At 40.7% G+C, this 20,386-nt stretch overlaps 2 protein-coding genes across 6 annotated transcripts in view; one reads left to right on the top strand and one right to left on the bottom strand.

The window, feature by feature from the left end:
* Positions 1 to 1,159: 1,159 nt before the first annotated feature.
* RIOK3 (RIO kinase 3) lies at positions 1,160 to 12,323 on the bottom strand. 4 transcript variants are annotated; one of them, XM_080579819.1, is made up of 13 exons: positions 11,995 to 12,323; positions 11,159 to 11,280; positions 10,249 to 10,394; positions 10,012 to 10,116; positions 9,422 to 9,531; positions 8,568 to 8,711; positions 7,706 to 7,833; positions 6,383 to 6,571; positions 5,807 to 5,966; positions 4,687 to 4,767; positions 4,513 to 4,602; positions 4,036 to 4,143; positions 1,160 to 2,537 (listed from the first exon to the last, which is right to left on the bottom strand). In XM_080579819.1, exons 1-13 carry the CDS (start codon positions 12,061 to 12,063, stop codon positions 2,436 to 2,438), a joined length of 1,554 nt encoding a protein of 517 aa, XP_080435945.1. In that variant the 5' UTR covers positions 12,064 to 12,323; the 3' UTR covers positions 1,160 to 2,435. The 4 variants fall into 4 exon arrangements, with proteins under 4 accessions (XP_080435945.1, XP_080435944.1, XP_080435946.1 ...); XM_080579818.1 differs by having other exon boundaries at positions 6,383 to 6,574; positions 11,995 to 12,289; XM_080579820.1 differs by lacking the exon at positions 11,995 to 12,323 and adding an exon at positions 11,428 to 11,530 and having other exon boundaries at positions 6,383 to 6,574.
* A 3,702-nt stretch (positions 12,324 to 16,025) lies between these two features.
* The window catches only part of TMEM241 (transmembrane protein 241), a 56,427-nt gene continuing 52,066 nt past the window's right edge, over positions 16,026 to 20,386 (top strand). Inside the window, exons 1-2 of one of the 2 annotated variants that reach the window (XM_080580383.1) lie at positions 16,026 to 16,198; positions 18,150 to 18,196. In XM_080580383.1, the coding sequence (XP_080436509.1) occupies positions 16,127 to 16,198; positions 18,150 to 18,196 (119 nt within the window). In that variant the 5' untranslated portion in view covers positions 16,026 to 16,126. The remainder of the gene's footprint in view (positions 16,199 to 18,149; positions 18,197 to 20,386) is intronic. The other variant, XM_080580384.1, reaches the window with a different exon arrangement.

Genomic DNA, 20,386 nt, shown 5'->3' with positions numbered 1-20,386 from the left:
CCAGGAAAACCCTTGTTTTAGCAACCTCTCCCTTGGTTTGAGCTACTTGACAAAGTATCTAGATGTCATACAATCACAGAATTGTTAAGGTTGGAAAAGACCTTCAAGATCATCTGGCCCTACCACCAATGTCACCCACTAAACCACGTCCCCAAGCACCACGTCCAACCTCTCCTTGAACACCCCCAGGGACGGTGATGCCACCACCTCCCTGGGCAACCCGTCCCAATGCCTGACTGCTCTTTCTGAGAAGAAATGTCTCCTCATTTCCAACCTGAACCTCCCCTGGCACAACTTGAGGCCATTTACTGTAGTCCTATCACTAATCCAGGCTCCAAGCAAATCCTGAGCAAATATTACTGCTTTGGGCGAAAAGACATTCAGGCAATATAATCAGGCCCACTAGCTTCAATTCACAGGTTCAAGGACCATTACTTCATTTTTTATATTTTATTCTTATTTTAATCAAAACAGCTGTACCAACTGAAACCTACTCAAGTGCAATAGAACAAGTTTCCTGTTTCAAAATGACATCTCAGACAACACCCCACTTCCAGTTATTTGTGCTCTCTTTATCTCACTCCCAATGTAAACATCCCTACCAATCTAATATCCTTCCTTTACAAGAATCCTGTAATGTAGTAGGTAGCTGCTTTGAGAGAAATTTTGATTTCTCTAAGAAACGTTAGGAGTACTGAGACTTTTAATAAGCCTAGAATATGACTGTTTTTCTTTTTAAGTGCCTTATCCTCTGAATGCTTTGAGAAAAGTTGGGTTCTATTTGCCAACAGCAGCTTTCAGTCTTCCTGAAAGTGTTAGGTAACTGTGGCACTCCACATCAGTACATAATTCTGTTCATTCCCTGATGTCTTTATTTTGGGCAACTATTTCACTGAGTGGTGAAGACATACCCACAAGACATAAGATGCTTTACTTACAAGAGGGGTAAAAGCAAGATGATTGGCAAATTCATTAAAAAAAAAATCCAAATACCCATTGCAACTGGCCAGAAGTTATTTACTGTTTACATAGCACCCATGAAAACAGTCATTTTTCTGTTGTTAAACTCGAAGAAAGTACTCCCTAACACTGGTTTAGCATAGCATTGAGGATTGGCAATGGCCAGTACAATGCAAAGAACCACACAAGAATACCACCACAAGATCTTAAGTTTTTACTTCGTCACCAGTTCTCCAATTATTAAAAAGAAAACCAAATCACTTTCACAGCACACTGGGAGAATGTCACATGTAGCAACACAATATTCTGCTTGATAAAGAGCAGCACCAGAAATGGCAATTTAAAAAGTTGATCCAAACTTCTTAATTCCAAACCACCCCACTAGATAAGTTCATCTTTAAATGTGCTGGAGGGAAAACATTGCTAGACTTTTAAAACTTGCTAAAATACAAAGACTGGCATTAAGAATAAAAGCATGAAAGAAAGATGAATTGACTTTTCTTTTTTCCAATTGTAAACAAAATAGCTTAATTTAAAAGTAATTCTGATCAGTATTTAGACTTCATAGTGTATGATTATCTTTTAGATGAGTAAGAAGGTTTGGTGTTCTACCCAGATTTTCAGTGCACATGCAAAGTTACAGAGATTTGGTTGTTTGTTTTCTTGACTTGCACTGAGTTCTTGGAACTACTTGTATATTAAGATTGAAGGTAACTGATTTTACTCTTTGTTATGGGTCTTGGATACAGCCCTCAGGACTTCCAGCACATCACTAAAGAAGTCCTCTGCAGGTTGGATTCAGATCAGTTTCCCGTAATACCCAATTGTATTAACAGAGACAGTTAAAGCCACACTCCATGTACTTTTAATGAAAAGGTCCAGAGTTTTCTTTCCATGTATAAAGATGTTGTTTTGTTAAATTAACAGTTTCATGATTACAGCACAGTTTGACTGTTCATTTTGCCCTGGGTGGAGAAGGATGAAAGGCTTGTTGACATAGTTGCCATATACAATTTTTAATTAGTTTTTTCAAGTCGCAAAAGGGAAAAAAGAGGGAATCTTTTTTGAGTCTGCTTTCTCACTAAATGGTTTAGATGATCTAGAACATTTTTTTTTTTTTAAGTATAACATATAAGCTCTGAATCACACAAAATATGACCACCTCAGCTATATTAGCCTAATGTAACCAGACAATTGGTGAAGCTGTCAGACCATCCAAAGTAGTGACATTCCATTCTCGCAGTGCCAGCCTGACGTGTGGGCTACATTAAAAATAAAAATCAAACAAGAAAAACAAAAAACACTGAGGCATCACTGTATGCTCACTGTGTTTTCCATTTTGGCATTCCCAGTCAACCACTCTCTCTTGACATCGGCTGTTGACATTTACCACTGCACTAACATAGTCAGAAGCAGCAAATCTGTGTGGTTTTTTTGTGGTTTTGTTTTTTTTCAAAGCAGCTATACAGCCAGTGCTATTCATCATATATAGGTGGGTCTCCATCACTTGAAAATGTGGACACTTTCTTTCCATGATTCTGCACGTGATCTTCATTTATCTTCTCCAAAGCTTCAATCTAGAAAGCCAAAAAAAAAGAAAAAAAAATGCTGAAATTATAAAGCCAAGCTGTGCCAGAATGTTCCTAAATAGTGTTAAAAGGTACCTTTAGATGACTGATGAGGTATATACAATAATTTTATTTTAATGATTCTGTCACATGTATGGTGCAATACGCTTGGGAAATACAGCTTGAAACATCTGTTCTCAAAAAATTAGTAAAAGGAGTAGCACTCTTTTGCAGCTTCGTGCTATATAACAACTGAAATGCATGAGCTGCAGGGAAGACAGAAGATTCTTAGGACTCCAGGTGTACTCCCCAAATTACAAAAGCGTCCCTTTCTCCAATTCTGACCACCTCTGTTGTAATTCAGCCAATCCACCAACACTGGAGAAATTCCAAGTAATATTAAGATTACAAAGCCACTGCAGTCATTGTCAATGGTGACACTAGAAGACAGTTATACTTAAACATTTTGTGCAATCCAAGTAACACAGTCCTGTAGTTTATTTTAATCTTCAAATTGTTATGTTTGGATTACTTCCTCTTGAACTCCAAGGGAAGTAATTTTAGTTACTAAAGTCAAAGTCTGAAGTTTAAGGAGGGGCGGCTCAACTTCACCGATACATAAAAACAGCTTGTCTTTCCCATAAAACTCATAGGCAAAAAGATGACATTGAACCTACACACAAATCTAAGCTCACAATGCAGTCATGGAGACAATTTTTATTTTGCTTAATAAATTGATCTTAGAAAGTCTAAGAAACCCTCGTGACTATTTTACTTTGCATTTCCTTCACCTCTTGATCAGTTTGAGGACCTGTTTCAAACGTACTTCATACTGGACTAGCATAAACCTGTGCTGTTACTAAGATTTGAGTAGAACTGCCATATAGCCCTTACTTTAATCAGTAGATGTGGAATTTTTAGTCAACTTATAAGTATCTGGTAACAGGACGCATGCCTCAAGGAGGCACAGCTAAAATTTGAACATTAAAAACAAAAGGTGACCAAAGATTCCTATTCTATATTTAAATTAGCATGGATTCAGATGTCTAAGGTCATGCTTAAACATCAAAAATGCTAGCCTATAAATTTTAAATTTAAGGAAGTTAAACCCTAAAACATTAACAATAAGCAGCAATTTATTTATTTATTTTAAAGCAACTCTCCTTTCTCTGCGTAACCTTTAATATATGTAAGGAAAGACAACAATGCTAGCTTTTAAATTAAAACAGACCACTAGATTTCCCTTCACAACGAAAGGAGCAATTATATGCAACGTGGACCTTTTATACTTGGGAGCAGGGCATCAGGAATGGGATGGGGAGGTCTGTGAATCTGAGTTTCTGAAAAATGTTTGTATGAGGAAGAAATAATGACGTTTTAGAAGGGGGATGCAGAATAATTGCTGAAATTATACTCATATTAATCATGCAAACTGAACTTGGAAAGTTAAGGTATTGCAATAGCTACTCGCTAACCAAATCAAAATGTTAAACACAGAAAGTTGTACCTCTTCTTGGAAGTCTACTTCATTGTCAGCTGTAATATTTAAACCTGAGACAGCATTGAAGAGTTCACGCTCATTAAGTGCTTCTGCCACACCTGCTTTCTGGAAGAACTAGGCAACATAAAAAGGAGACGTTAAACACTTTACATTGCAAAACAAAATACTCCTTTTTCTTCCACAAATTACAACTAAAGTTTTTAGTCAAAATGATATTTTTGCTGTTGCTGACCTACAGGTAGCAACCGAGAGAAGTTCTAATTTCCACTGGTACTGTTTTATTCTTCCATACTTTCTTCCCTTTCAGAGAAGAACACCATCAGTACTGACAACATGCAAGAATAATCCTACACATTTGCAGCCACAACCATTTTTTTGGAGTTGTGTTGGTTGATTTTAAATTAGCTCTGAATTTCAATGATGCTGTTTTAACTTGGAGAAACACTCAGTGTAACAGATGATCGTCAGACGAAGAGGTCCTACCTGTGAAACATTCCTACAGTCTCTGAACAGAAACTCAAGTCCATGAGGATGGGTGGGCTCCACAGACTGACTGACATCAATAAGCCAAACCTGAAGGCAGAGACAGCGATTCATTTTGTATTAACGTTTCACATCAGATGAAACCTTTCCTTCCCATTTTAAAAATACGCTCACCTTGCCATCGTGCCAAAGCATGTTGTATTCACTCAGATCTGCATGGACCAGTTTGCACTCTTTATACAACCGTTGCATCATCTGCAAGGAACAAAATCAATGCGTGAATGAAGTGTGCTAAGTGTGCTATTCCAAATGATAACATTTGCAGGGCGAGCACAACAAAGTGTTTTCCCCACCCACCATTTACATTATTTCTTCCAAGTCTTTGCTGAAGCTTCACAGGGAACTGCAGTTTTGGTAAGCCGCCAGCAAACTAAGCTTTTATCACTGAGCTTAGCTTTGGCAAGTGAGAAGAATCAGTCTCGTAAACTCATGTCAACTCTGCCAACAGTCCAAGTGCATGAGACAGATAAACACGTTCTCTAAAAATACCTGTCACTCTTACCCCTATCGCACAGGGGAAAAAAAAGTCTCAGTTTCAGATGATGGATCCTAATTAATTTCCATACTTGGTTCATTTAAAACATGGTTGTGTTGCTCTACTGATTTCAAGATTTGATGTACAGACCATTCACAGCACCAAACTGCTGGGGGCGGGGGGTGTTGTTGTTGCTGTTTTGTTTGCTTGTTTGTTTATGACTATGGGAAGCTAATGGAGAGCAGACATTTAGCAGGTACATGTCTGAAACAATTACAATAGAAAACAGGAATTAGAATATCTCGTACCATGCAATATTCTAATTCATTCTCTGATTACTAGACTAGTTTAAAAAAAACAGGGGAGGGAGGTTTATTCACCAAAGAGTGATTAAACATTGTAAACTAAGTATTCTATAAACTCAGAAGGACTTCAGAGAATTTTCTAAACCAAATACTGCTTCTGTAAAAGGAGGACTACTTGCTCATGACTTCCCTGCTACTAAGTATCCTTTCTGTCACCTAGTTCCAGCATGTTTTCTACTAGATTAAGATTATTTATTTGTATTATTTCTAGTGCTTAATTTCTCATTTATTCTAAGTCACTCATTAAACAGCAGTAAAATAAGCCTTTGGACTCCATACTTTGAAGCTGATGCAAGCATCCTGAAAAGTAAATAAATGCTGATTTGTCCGTTTAAGTTATTTACCCAAAAGAAAATACAACCCAGAATTGGAGGAGAAATCAGCACCGTCTTACATCAAGAATCTGATAGTAGGCCTTTTTCATATCTTCGCTATTAAGTTTTACATCCTTTAGTTTAGGAGCTGGGACTTGATCCTGGCCAATGAAAGACATAACCAAGATGTGTTTCTTGAGGATAACCACTTGAGGACAAGGAATTCCTGCATTTTGCATTCTGTGAATCAGAAAATAGATACTGATTAAGAAAGAAACACACACACAAAAAAAAAGTAAAAAGGAAAATTAAAAACCTACAGTTCTAGTTCCTGCTTGCTCATTTCCAAGCTGTGTGTGAAGAACTTGATCCAGAGTCAAAATTTCTTTGAACAGACTGGATTGGTAATTGATTTTATATATATATACTCCCCACTCTCTATTTCAGATTGGATAATTCATACTTTAAAGCCATAAACGGGCCTAAAAATGCTAACAGAAAACTAATTACTTTTACAGCTTGAGCCTGATAACTTCACGGGCTTGTAAATTCTGCTGCCAAATCCCTGAAGATGCTGACAATTCATTAAATTGTAAGAAATCAGAGGCTATGCTAAAAAAAGAGAATAGGAAACCAACAGTTTTTTTTTTTTTTACCTTGTTAAGTTATGCATTTCTTTCTCAGCCCACATACGAATAATCTTTCGTGGATTCAATTTACTGAAGCGGTCTTTAAATCTGTAGTCATCCTTGATGTATTTGTCACGGTTCTTGAATTCATTAAGAGTCGTTTTAAACACTTTAATGGCACATTCTGGAGGTATAACTTTATCATCTTCAGTTGCACTTCTCATGGTAAGAGTAAAACACATAACAAAGTTAAGTATTCACATCCTTACAAGCAAATGTATGGTTGCTCTTTTGCCTTTTGTGTTGTTTTTTTTTTTGGTTTATTTATTTTTTAATACATTGCAAGATATAGTGATTTTCAACATGAGGGGAAAAGACCTGATTTTGTATCAAGTTTGAAAGCCACTTCAAGTTACGTTTATAAGAGTTCTAAGAGTTCAATTCATTCATATTGAATGTTTGATTTCTGGAATTCTGACCAGATGTTGCTCATCAAATAGGGCCCACCTCCCAACTTGTGAATGTTTTAGTTAAATATCATAGCTAACAACAGCCCTATTAATGGATATAATTACTTCGAGTATATTACAAGTGATAAAATCGTTGCATTAGAACAGTAATGGCAGTGCCACAGTGTTTTGTTAAGCACCTCAAAGGACATTGTTCTTTGAATGATAATAAGCAAAAGAACACTCCTGAATATCATGCAAGCACGTCAAATAAAAATAAATAAAAACAAAAAAAGCAAAACAACAACAACAAAAAACATCCACTTCAACTCATCTTCCCTCCGCCCTCAACTCATGTCTCTCCTGACATCTCTGAACAGGTTATCTGTATTTGGGTTTTATTAGTTTCTTCTCAACATACATTGAACTAGAGGTGTTTCCTCATCCCAACACTATTCTCCAGGTAAACCAAAAGTAAGAAAGAGCACCTACACTGAACTTCACAGATGGAGCTGGTAACACAGTGATTTCTATGTATAGACAATCTGCAGGTAGCCTAAGATCATCATGATGGCTCCCTAGTATGGGGCAAGTCAGTGGAAAGAGTTCTCCAAAATCTCAAGACTTTTTTGTAAAAACGACTATTTATTTTTTCCCACAGAAAGTCACCATGGATTTGATCCTGTTCATCAAATGGTCTCAAGGAAGACAGCAGAATTTTTTGACTTCAAAGTCGGTACCATTTGGTTTTCAGAATTTATCATCATCTGCATACACGTGAATAAAACCTCTAAGTCTTAGCAACAAAACACATGCAGATTGTTCGTATATTTTGTGGTTTCTCCTTTTTAGGCCATCTCTGACACTTAAGTGTACCGTGAGTACCAAACAATATACTTACTTTCCTCCATATGCATGAAAAACAACAGATTCTTTCCCTGTGCTGATGCAGCCTGTGATGGTCTCCAGCATCCCAGCATTGACCATCTTGTACAGAAGTAAACGTGTTTTAGGATCCACTGCTTTCTCCTACAGGTAAGAAATGAACACTCAATTCATTAAAACAATCCTTTGCTTTACATTGAGTTACAATATTTATATACTACAAGAGTCCAACTGGGTGGAAAAAATAATGTATTAGAAGAACTCTCTTAGTGCTTAAGAACACTTTCTGTTAAGAAAACTTTCTGTAGTGTTTTCAAGAAGTCTTACACATGATGAATCTAATATCCCAAATATTATATTCCTTTTGTATGAGCTACAATAAAGTAAAACATTCAAGTTTGAAAGAGTCCACAGCAGAAAAGACTACAGGCACTGCTCTGAACTCACCCATTAAGCTTATCTACTGACTTCCAATATTACTAACTAAAATTTACTTGGTCACCTCATTTTCCTGAAACTTGCTATGAAGACAGATATTTGGAGCCACAAACTTCAACCGCGGAGGATTCATCCTCTAGATAGTTTTTATAAATAATTTCCAAGCAGTTTACTCATTTTAGCTGAGTATGAGACAGGTTTAGAAAGAAGAAGAGAAAATACTGGAAGCTGCTTACTCTTATTTTGACATGGCTCTCACAGTAATGCAGCTCAAATGAAGAGAGACTTTCTCTAGCAGGAGCTAATACTATCTCCTTCATCAATGTTAACATTATATCACTTAACTGTTTTACTAAAAATGGTTATGTTTCAAGGAATTACCAAAACAGTCTTCCATTGTTACACAAGATAAAGAGCATAAAGAGACTTCAAAAACATACAGCAGTGGAGTGCTCCTTCTTTTCATGGAGCCTTGCACTTCGACGTTCCTCTGAGTATGCATGCTGCTTTAAGGCATTGAAGACTTGATTTGACAGCTTTAAGTCCATCCCAATTCCATCTCCAACTTGGAACCCAGGAGCAAACTATGAGGAGAAACATCAGAAATTGAAGTGTCGTTACTAGCCGACACCAAAAATTGGCACAAGCATAAATTTCTCTTTATGATCTGCAAATCTAAGTTAAATTAGGACTTAAGTGACAACATTCCACACAGTGAGTTTCACAACATCCAAAACATGTTGCTGTAAACTCAGAACTTGAAATTCTGCCCAAATTTATAATAAGATTACCTAACATCCTGTAAAACAGCAATTGCAGCATTTCCTTATTTGAAGCAGTTGTACCAGTTACATTAAAGAAAACTGAAGGTAGGTACTGTGGATAAGTAGACTGAAAAGCTGTACATCAAACCACTCACTGAAAACAAGATACTTAGTTGAGCAGGCAAAATTAATGTAAAAGGAATTAGATTAGATAGATACACTTCACAGGAATATCCCTGATGTTTTATTTGCCTCTGTACCACACTTGCCGATAGCTTTGTACTGTCAAAACAGTTCTATGCAAGCTCTTGAATCGTGTCATTAACAAACTATTATTAAATTAACAACAAAAATCAACTCAAACTGTCAATTTGAATAACTAAACCAACCATTGCATTGCCTTCATCTGATTTTTAAAAATAAACAATAAAATTAGCATCATATACAGTAGTAGAGACATTATTTCTTTGGGTAAGTTACAGTATTCCAGTTTTACATGCAAAGCAAAATTTCCCTAAGCTTTCACTTACATTTTCCATACGAGCAGTGTTCTTTCTTCCACATACCACTTCATCATGTTTAGTGGTAATGTCTTTTCCCTTTCCTATGAAGCCCTTTTTTGGTGTGGTAGTAGGTTTATCTGCCAGCAGTAAGAAAAAGCCAAGCTTTACATTGAAACAAACATTACTAATGCACACTAAGGTTCCACAATGCCCATAAAAATTATATAGTTTTATTTACTAAAAAGAATAACATTTTAGTTGTATTATCTTATTGCAGTCTTATCTTCTCTTATCCTAAACACGTCAGCTTCTTTTGCTATGTCATGACTTACTTTTACGTATTCTCTGGAGTGTCACACAAAGTAATATTCAATATTTTGTGCAGATGCCCCAATATATTCTCTATAAAGATCAGATTTCAGCCGCTGAAGCCAAAATACTGGAAGACAGAAGCCTTAAGTTACCTGCCCAACTTCCTGCATAACACCTCCCAATTAGGTGACCTGGTTTTCCACAGAACTAGTATGTCTTCTTACATTGAAGAAAACTCATTCAACTATGCCATTTTCTTATTTCTATCAACTAAAGAAATTGTACTGTTTAGAACAGCCACATACCTGCCCTGTAAGGATCGTGACGGGTATCCTGCCAATCAACCTCATCCTCCGAGCTGTCACTGTCAAAGGGATGCACCTTCCGATAATTTTCAAAGGATATGGAGACTTGAGAAAGAAAACAAATAAGCATGTCTGTGATTATCAGGGATTTGCTAAGTCTTCACAGCTCTGTCAACTTAAGTAGAATGCCACTAGAATGTCTCCAAAGCAAAAATATTTCTTTTGGTGCCAAAGTACCTTTGCTATCTCCATTGAACTTTTTCTCTTCACGTCGAAGCTGTGCGTCATATTCCCTGTCAAATTCCATCTGCAGCATCTGGGCTAGCATTAGGTCACTAGAAGTGTCAATATTTTCTCCTGTAATAAAGGGTCCTTCAGCAACACTATATAAAATGAAAAAATGGATTCCAAAAATTAAATGCAGCAATCTAAACAGAAACACTGCTTTATACCATTTCACTGCTCTATAGAAAAAAATCTATTGCAGAGCTCTATAGAAACTAATGGATCTCAACTGCCTCCCCCCCCTCCCCCCCCCCCAAATTATTTTTATGACTCCTTTGCAGGGCATATTACTTCAATGTCTTTGTTTACCATTCTGGAAGAAGCATGAGGCTCCATTTTTAAGATGTCCTTTATGAGAAAGAAGTCATACAGCTAGAAATATATAAAAAGAAAATATATACACTATATATTAAAAATAAAATTTAAAGGAAATCAGTGTTGCATTGCTCTGCTTCACAGACAAGGCCACAGGCAGAATTTGTATGCATTTAGAACTAGTAAGCTCTTGGTCCACATTTAGAGCTTCCAAGTACAGGGAGAATAACCTGACAGTTTTCAAACTAACGATTAACAAAACTTTAAAAGAGGAGAAATAACATTTCTGACAACTTTCTCAAACCATAGTTTATGGACTGGCTTAAAGCAACCAAAACAATGTGAAGAAAATACCAAGAAAGGAGTGGTAACAGAGAATAGTCTGTAAGGAAGAGTTGTACCTGGGGAAGCCATCTTCACTGAAAAAAACCTGAAGAAGCAGAGTTAGGCAAAGCACTTACTATAGTGCTACACTATAAGCACACTGCACAAAAGGGGACAGAAGATTTACAACTATGGAGATCACTAATCCGGGATTTAAACTTACGCAACCACTTCAGGAAAAGCAGCATTTTCTTCTTCCAGTTGCAGCTCTTTTGCCAGCTGTTCACTCATTACCTCAGCAAGGGAACATGATATTGACGCTGTTTTGGGGGCTCCCCAGGGACACTGTAAATAAACATTTCATTCAAGCCAGCAACCCCAATAATAGCATAATTAGCTAGCAGTGCCTCTAAAGTAAGCTGATGAAATCTTTTAAGAGCTTGTTTTCTACGGACACTTAGGGAAGTATGATGAACTGTAGTGCAGAAATACCTCAAGGAGTAGTTCCATAAACTCAGTGAGGTGTCACTGAAAGGAAGCTGATGGCGGTTCCCTAATGGATACGAAGAGGCCATTCAGTAATGGACACACGGGGTAAACAAGTCGCTATCAGCACCCTCTGAAGACAGGGGAAGGCCTTCCCAGGAAGTTAACTTTCTGAGTTTACACACCGCCCGTGTAAAAGTTCCGTGGCAATAACTGAATGTCACTGGTTTATGAGCAACGTCCTCCCCCATTTCTGGACTTTCTGAAGGGAAGAACACGACGAAGGTGCCCTCGGCAGCACCGAAGCCCTCACCCAGCTCGGCTTGCTGGGGGGCAGGGGGGCGGCACACACCCAGCTCGCCACCCCCGGCCTCCAGCAGCGCAGCTCGGGGGCCCGGTGGTGCTTTACGGGGCTGCAGCAGCCCCTGTCCGAGCCGAGACAGCTGCCGGTGCCCCGGCCCACGGCGGGCCCCGCCCGCTGCTCACACGGCCGCCACCGAGGCCCGGCGGAGCCCGGTCTCCGCACCGAGCCGGGCCGGGCCGGGCCGGGCCGCCACCGCCGCCCGGTCTCACCTTGCTCTGCCAGCCGGGGCCCGGCCCGGCGTCGGGAACGGCGGTGGCGGCGATTCCTACCGGGTCCATCTGCGCTCGCAAGGCCGGGCGAGGCAGCGGCGGGCGGGCGGGCGGGCGGCGGCGGGGGCTCCTGTGGCGAAACCTTCCGGGTCCTCCCCGCCGCCCCGCTCCCTCGCACCGCCACCTGCCGGCGGGCTCCGGAGGGACGGCGCCGGCCGGTGTGTGCCCGGCGAGGTGGCAGCCGGAGAGGGGACGGGGACACGGGGACGCGGGGAGCGGCCGCCGGCCCCTGCCGGGAGCGGCCGGGGAAGGGCGAAGAGCCACCGGGGAGCCTTGTCGATAGGAAGAATAATAATAATAAATGGTCCGGTGGGGTAAAGGTTGCTTTATCTGAGGAAATAATGAAGATAAGGGGGAAAAAAAAAGGCCTAAGTGTACACATTGATTTGATCCTGATCCCATAACTCAAAGTACAAGTGAACAAGTTCATTTGATCTGGATCCCATAACTCACCATAAATACAGAACTAATACAAATGGTTCCTGTGCGATCCTCCACCTGTTACGCCTCCAAGGCAAACGCGACGTTTACCTGGAAAATCGTACGGGATTAACATGTCCTCTTGTCAGGCCAGGGGCATCTTGCCACAGTACAGCCACCCCACGTGCCTGCTGGAGCCAGCAGCAAAGCGATGCCTGGCAGCCCCTCAGGCCTGGCTCACCGCTGGCCCTCAGGAGCGTGGCCCCTGTGCCTCCCCACACCCTGGACAACCGGGAACCAGCCCAGCAGTGTGGGGTGGGAGAGATGGAAAGGGGTCTCACAGCCCCCTTGACATCCCCTGTGTGGAGAAGCTCCCTGTGACATGGCTGCCAGGCCAGCCCCAGCAGCCGCCGCTTGCCTTGACTCAGGCATGTGAGAATCAGCGTTGCCGGCCAGAGTTCATTCGATCCGTCATTAGCAACCAGCGATGTCAGGTGTCACAATCGCCGAGGAGATCTGTTGCGACGTTCACTGAGGCAGAAAGCCCTTCTGCTGCTGAACCAAAGGGCGGACAGCTTGGGAGATGGCAGGGAGCCAGGTCACACTCCTGCCCACGCATGCCCTACCGGCACCACGCAGACGTGCGCTGGGGAGGCACTAGGATGGCTCGGTCCGGTGAAGCAGCAGCAGTGCGGTTCTTGCCCTCGCCACCTGCGGCCCTGCCTGAAAGAAATTCTTCCTTTCCCTGAGCAGCAGCCTTTTGGGGTTTGAAGATTGCTGCCATGCTCCCTTCAATCTATAAAAATGAACAGGATGCCAATGCAATGTCCTGCTGCCCTAAGATAACCTACCACTCTCACACACATGTACAAGCACTGATTAAAAAAACATTTTAGTTTTTGGCTCAGAAAAACACATTCATAATGACATATTCTTATGTCTTTTATTCAGTTTTTATTTTTCATAAATAAGTCTTTTTCACATTCTTCAGTTCTGCAGTCTAATAAAGGAATCAAAGCAAGTCCTCCTAAAATGAATATTGCATGACTGAGGCCTTGATCCCATGACCCCTTAAATGAATGAATCAAGCTTTGAACTAAATTACGCAAAGAAGAAATGCTATGTAAAATCAGATGTAAACAAAATCATTTGCCACACATTCACATCTCCTGAGAAAAAAAGTTAAAATCTAGACAGAGCAGAAACTTCCCTTCATGTTACTCAAAATATTTCTAAAGCTGTTTAGCAATTACTGAATATGTAACTCAAGTTAGTTATGATAATCAACATTGGCAGAATTTTTTATCTTCATTCTTTATCCCACACTTTAAGTGATTTATAAGAATTCAAACCTGCCTCTGCATTTTGCTCCATGAAAATACATAATCTTTGCCCAAGTCTCCCAGTTTTAATAAGAAACACCTCAAGAAACATGAAGAGAGATATCAGTGTAATATTTTGAATGAAAACTACACTCAGCTAGATTAAAAAGTCAGTTATTCTTATCATATGCTTACATCAGACTTTGTAGATCCAAGTAAGCTTTTCTTATTCTTTCTTAAAGTCTTACAGGCTGAATTTATGGCACAAAGCAAAGTATACTTTTGTCTGCTTACTGATTTTCAGAGCTCTTGAACACAAGATCTGTGAAGTGGAAGTGCTGTATCATCTACATGTCCATTTCCATTGCATCTGTTACTGTGGCATGTGAGTGATCACTGTCGTCCAGGACATTTAAGCACAAGAAATCAGATGTCTCTTTTGGGCCAACTCCTTACAAACCACACAGGATTGCGTTTCACGGACCAAAGTGTTTGAATTTGTCTTGGTGCAGCGGGGACTGTGAAGCCCTTGAGTTCTGTCTGCTGACTTTGCCTTTTGAGACTCAACTTAGCAGGTTAGACAGGCTCATACTGTGGGGTGGATTTGCCCTTGCTCTACCTGTTAGTTTCCCTTCTCCCTCTCCAATTTAGGCCACGCTCACCACTCCCTTATTTGTGCTGCTTTCTTCAAAATAGGCTGCACATGTACAGAGAGACCCTGTACGTTGCATTACGTGAGCAAAGTCAAGATGAGAACAGCACGGGTAGGGCCCTGCTGATCAGCCAAGAGCACGGCTGACCTGTGACGTGATACAAGAACGCCCAGGACTAGGTAGGACACGTCATCCACTGCTTCTCTGCCTCCCTGGGGTATTCATAGTTTACACGTCACCGCTGTACATAAGTACTGCTGTAAAATCTAGTTGCTTGCTCTTATTTGCTACTTTTTTTTTTTTTTTCTCCAAGGAGTATCTCCAAACAGTCTAAATTAAGCAATACAGGCTACAGTTTGTGAAATGACTTACCGTTAAATAATCTTGATCTGCCAAAGGCAGAGAACACACAAATATCTCAAGTTGAGCATTCACATATTTTACCATAAAGCTTAACTTGTCATTGAACAAACATAATGTTCAAATACTACAGCTAAAATTAAATACAAAGGAAGCAATTTATGCTTGTTAAGATATTCTATTATTATTATTTTTTTTTAAATAAAAGGGCTGTTCTCTTAACTGTTTTCTGAAATGTGTCCTGTAACTGAAGATAAAAGAAACACTATTCTGCTTTTTTCTGGTTTACAATAAAAGAAGTCCCAAAAGATTTGTTAGCTTTTCTTTACTAAAAAGTACCCCAAATGATTAATTTTTCGCTATATAAATTAGAAGTCTTTTTTTTTTTTTCTATTTTTACTGGAAAGCTATTTGGATATTTAGAAAACTGGAAAGGAAATTTGTGTTGCAAAGTTGGACTTTTTTGAATATTTCGTGTTTGTCAAATCCCAGAGTTAAATGCAGACTAACAAAACCAGTTTATTTTTTAAAGAAAAAAAAATCTTATCAAATATTCCCTAATTAACAATGTTAATTTCTCGTGATGATGCTCTCAGTTAGTCATCACAGTGATGACTAAGACCAAGCAGGACAAGAACGCAAAATTTAGTTCTGTCTGTAATATTTTGTTGTTTTTGTTGTTTTCCTCAGAAGTTGTGCTTTTCATTTCACACATAGCATTGAAAGAAAAAATCCCACACATTCATACACCTCCATTCAGCTTCAAATTGATAACTAAACACAGGCAAAAAGGTGGGCCGATAGGTTTAATAGCATGTTTGTAAGTGCAATGTTTGAAGCTGGAAGTGCTAGCCTGTCAGAAGCGGGGAGCAGAGGCAAATTCTGTCTCTGGGCTGCATCTCTGGGAGCCCGGAGGTGTCACAGGAGGAGTGTATTCCTTACGTGCAAGGAATGGCAATTATCAAAATTAAAGTTTGTCATAATAGGCTTGGAATTTATGTTAGTGTAAAGCAGCGGATGAATACAGAGTGAGGGATTCTGGTCTCTGCTCGTCGCTGCAGGCGCTTCCATTTTGATCCAAGCCTGCGTTTTCTTCTGTCCTCGCATCGCTCTGGACGTCGTCTAAATGAACACGAGTGCAATTACGGCCGGTGACACCCGGCTAGCAAAAGAATCCTGTTTGCAATTCCCCCTTTGGGGCCCGGCCCCGCTCCGCGCCGCCCCGCTCATGGCGGCCTCGCCCCCTTCAGGAGGAGGCGCCCCGGGGAGCGGCCGCTGCCCCGCCATGGCCGCCGCGGGCGGCTGGGCCGGTGCCCGATGTACCTGAAGCGGCCGGCGGGCGGGCTGGCCTTCTGCCTCTTCTACCTGGCGTCCTGCTTCACCAACAAGGTGAGGTGCTCCGGAGGGGAGCCCAGAGAGGCCGGGGCGGCGGTGGCTGAAGCCGGAGCCCCGGGACACGTGGCGGCGGCCTGCCGCTTACGGTCGGGGACCGGGCAGCCCCGGCGGGGCTGGAGAGGGCTGGCTGCCCAGCTCACGGCCCCCTTCGCCTCACAAAATGGGTGGCGTGGGGTGATAGCGCCGGGCATCCGTGATAAGTGGTCGGAGTGGTGTAGTAGCAGGCCTCCGTTAGCTTCTGTGCGTGCTCGTGGGGTTTAATCAATCTGCAGACTGAGGGCAAGGTGTCTGTCAAATTCAGGGCAAGAAATCTGTTTGCCGCTCTGCAGCTTAGTTGGTGTTGCTGAAGGATCCAAGTGGCCGAAGTGTGAACCAAAGTGTACTGCTTAAACATAGTTTGCAATAGTTTGTGTTGATACAGGAGACAGCTGCTACCCCTTCCCGTCCAATTTTTCAGAGAGCGTGTCTGTGTTTCTGGCTGTAGCTTTCTGAAAGAAAAGATGTGTTTTTGAAGTAACCAGGGCACGGATTTCCTGAGGGAGAGTTAAAGAAATGTGGTGTTCTGGAGACGAGACTGAAATCTGTCCTTGGTGTGCACTGCAGGTTTCTGCTCTGAGGCACGTCTGCCCTTAAGGATGCCCAGAAGTAGATCAGAGTCCAGAAGTGAAGCAGAGCTCCTAGGAGGAGATATTGCTCCTACCAAATCTGTCAAACGAGGTGTGTTGGCTAGTGAAAAAGAAAGGGGTAGAACAGCTGCCAAGCTGTCTCCTGTGTTGGAAAAGATGCTTGGCTTAACTCTACTTCAGAGGAAGCTGGAAGGGCTGTGATGTAGGGCCTCTGTTTTCAAACTTGAAAATAGGTTTTAACATAATGAGGCTGAAAATAATCAGAATATAGACCTTCCGCTTGTCCCAGATGGTATATAAATGGACGTGGGGGTATGGACTTGCACAGGTATGACCTCCCAATTTAAAAACCAATTGCTACTTCTGACAAATCTGTGCATAACATGACCCCTTGTGAGCCAGCATGCCTTATCTTTGTGTGTATTGATGCCAGTTTCTCGGTAACGTGTCGCCACCACCTCAAAAAATGACTTTGCAAAGTGTTCGGTGCAGTTTCATCTCTGCTGAAAGCTTTCAACTTCTCGTGTTCATTGACAGCTGCTGCTGGCTCCTGGAGGGAATGGCAGGTACCTTTCCTTTCCACTGAGGAAGCTTCAGTTGTTCTTCTCCTTTGCACAAATAGTGTCTGTGTACTTTATCACAGGAAGATGTTAAATCCTGGTGTACATATGGAAAGTCCGATGCATTTCTGTCTCATAGATGCATGCGTATGTGGGGAAAAAATGCTTGCACCCATACACGCAGACCCGGACAAAGCATGCTAAAGCAAAGACACAAAGCCTACTTCCACATCTGCGCAGTATATTACATCGCCAAAGGGCTTTATGGACTACTTCATATTTTACACAAAACTGGGCGAGCAGCATTAGGTACAAATTGATTAATCATCGGGAGACAATTATCTCAAAGTTATCGGTCTTAATCCTGCCAAAGCTTGCCTCTGTGGTATGATATGATTTTAATGGACAAGTTCTTGTATCTTTTTGTTCCTGTACGTCCTTTTCCCATTCAGTGCAAAGTGTGCTGTGTGCTCAGCAAGTAAAAGAGCAACTCGGTAGGCATCCTTCTCTCCGCCGTTCAGTGTGTCTGCTCTGTGCCTCATGCACTTCTGTGTCTACTACCTTCCACGGTGACTGGGGGAACATCCAGCAGTTTTGGCACAGGAAAAGAAGTTACAGAAAATGTTCAGACTGTCTCTTATTTTTTTACGTTTCTTTATTTCAGTAGGGCTTCTCGTATTTTGTTGCTCTTGTGATCAGTTGTTAATGTTATAACTCTGTGGATGTTTGAGGTCCATTAATTTGGTGTTTGTTTTCCAGTATGTCCTGTCTGTCCTGAAATTTACCTACCCTACCCTTTTTCAAGGGTAAGTACCATTTTAAGAATACAATTGTTTGAAAAATGACTTTAATCAGTAAATGTCGTGCTGTTCCATGCTGAAGCCAATTTTGGTACTTCATGCCGTTACTGGCTGTTGCTGTCTAGAGAACGTACTTCATGAAGCCTTAGTAAAACAGACATTAATTTGCCTTAGTTAACTTTTAAACATGATGATGGTAATGTAATTAGGATATATAGACCCCACAATTTCTTGGTTTTCATGGGAGTTCTATGCTTTAGCGTAGAAAAATAGTAATTGTAGTACAGCCTGTCTTCATGGGATACGGCTCTCATGGGAAACAGGCAGATTTGGTGTATTCTTTCTTACTATGCTAATGAAAACTGACCTTAAATCCATCTTAAGGCATACACAAGTACAGTGCTGCTTATTCTCATGCTTGGCATTTGTTGTAGCTGTGTAGTCCTTACAATACCTTAATGACAGTAATGAAAAATTTACTGTTTTGCCAAGTATTCACAGACCATCAGTACTGTTAATAATTTGAGAGACAGTTAGTGAAATTCTGTCCACTTACATTTAATACTTCTCCCTTTTGTTCTTTTGAGATGCTGGTAAAATCTGCAGATGTTGGATATCTTTTAATTCCTTTACTGTTGCTTAGCATGGCTTACATTTTTGCCTGACTTGCAGCTCCAGGGCTGTAATTGACTCTAGGAATAATTCACCTGGCAATCTCCGTTTTCTCTGAGTATACTCAGCTCCATATGCAATGAATGCTTCCTTCAGTAAACACACAGTCTCTTGGACAAGGCTTTTAGCGTATGGGGAAAGGATCTTGCGTAATGTATGTCAAACATGAGTGTGGTAAGTCAACAGTAAAAAGCCATATGCTCAATGACAAGAAATTGCTTTATGGTATCTGTGTTACCACAGTTATTTCCTTTTTCCTGTTATTTGGAAATGCATCTGAGATGCATTTTAGTAATTCTGCTTTTTAAAAGTGACCATTCCTTGAAAATTAAGTGACTCAGGTGCGCTTTCATTTAGTGCTAAGGTAGATGAAAAAAGGAGCAAGAGTGTTAGGCCCACTTCATGTCGTTGCTGTTTGTTGACGTTACTTTTATTCCCTCTATAATGTAAGAGAACATGACAGTGGTGCTGAGGATATGAAATTATTACAAGCTTCATCTTCTGTCTTTAAGACATGAGATGATACAATATTCTTCATGTAAAGTTGATGGGAACTCATCAGTGGTTTGGAATATAGAGCATGATCAAGCCTGCAGCAAACAAGAAGGGAATCTGGCTTTTAAGCTCTGAAACGTCCCTCATCCGAAAAAGGTCAAGTGACCTGTGATAGTAGCGTTGAATGTTCGTCATGCCCTTATGCACAATGTCTAATTGTAGGTAATGCTGCATATAGCAAACATTTGTCAATTTACGTGTGCATGAGAGAGATTTTAAAAATAATTGCTTATTGGAGTGAATGGGAATAATCAATAAACCCATTTCTGTACCTGTTAACGTGACTTAATGCTGTTGTGCAGTATCTGTCTGTTTTAAATGCTCAAGTATTTTCACCCAAGAAGCACCTCTCTGAAAACCACTAGCCTGAAGAAGGAAGATGATCATTTATTTTAAAGCTTAAAAAAAATCACCATGCATCAGTACTAATTTTACCTGCAGTCAAAACTACCTTCAGTCATTGCTGAGGCCTCACATGCTATTTCTGCAGTAGACTAAGGAATACCTTTGTGATAGGATAAATTATTAGATAGGTAAGTCAATTCAGAACGTGTGTAATTGTGATTTTTCTCATTGAAAAGGTGTGTAACAGTATTGTGGTTTATATGCAGAGTTATCCGTCTGTAAAGATGTTTTCTCTAGATGCTCTGAAGCAGAGGCTTCTGCAGCATAATGATTTGATTGTTGATGACACTTCAGTTGGTGCTTGCTACACAAGATGCTGGGAAAACATGCCTTCTCTGTTCTAGGGAGTGTGTAATCTAGGCTCAGCATGAATAACAATGAAAAGTATAAAGCTAATGTTTGAAATTACCAGGACTACACACTTCGTCCTTGGGGCTTATTGGTTCATCCAGCTGAAGTCAGTCTGAATTCTGAAATCATGTTTATTTGCTCTAACAATGACAGTTTATGTATAAACAGCTATATATCTCTTGTCACAAACCTTGCCTCACTTGCATCTTTAGA

Source organism: Anser brachyrhynchus (assembly GCF_964034855.1).
Source record: "Anser brachyrhynchus genome assembly, chromosome: 2".
Classification (NCBI taxonomy): domain Eukaryota; kingdom Metazoa; phylum Chordata; class Aves; order Anseriformes; family Anatidae; genus Anser; species Anser brachyrhynchus.
Note: the sequence above shows the minus strand (reverse complement) of the source record. Positions and strands in the feature narration are given on the sequence as shown.

What these genes read in the sequence shown, in the direction of transcription:
- RIOK3 (XM_080579818.1), bottom strand. Translation starts at nt 12,063, where the DNA reads ATGGACCCGGTAGGAATCGCCGCCACCGCCGTTCCCGACGCCGGGCCG. An exon ending in GTTCAATGGAGATAGCAAAG is followed by an intron (nt 10,117 to 10,248) that starts GTACTTTGGCAC and finishes TTCTTTCTCAAG; the next exon opens with TCTCCATATCCTTTGAAAAT. An exon ending in TGCTTTGGCACGATGGCAAG is followed by an intron (nt 4,603 to 4,686) that starts GTGAGCGTATTT and finishes CTCTGCCTTCAG; the next exon opens with GTTTGGCTTATTGATGTCAG.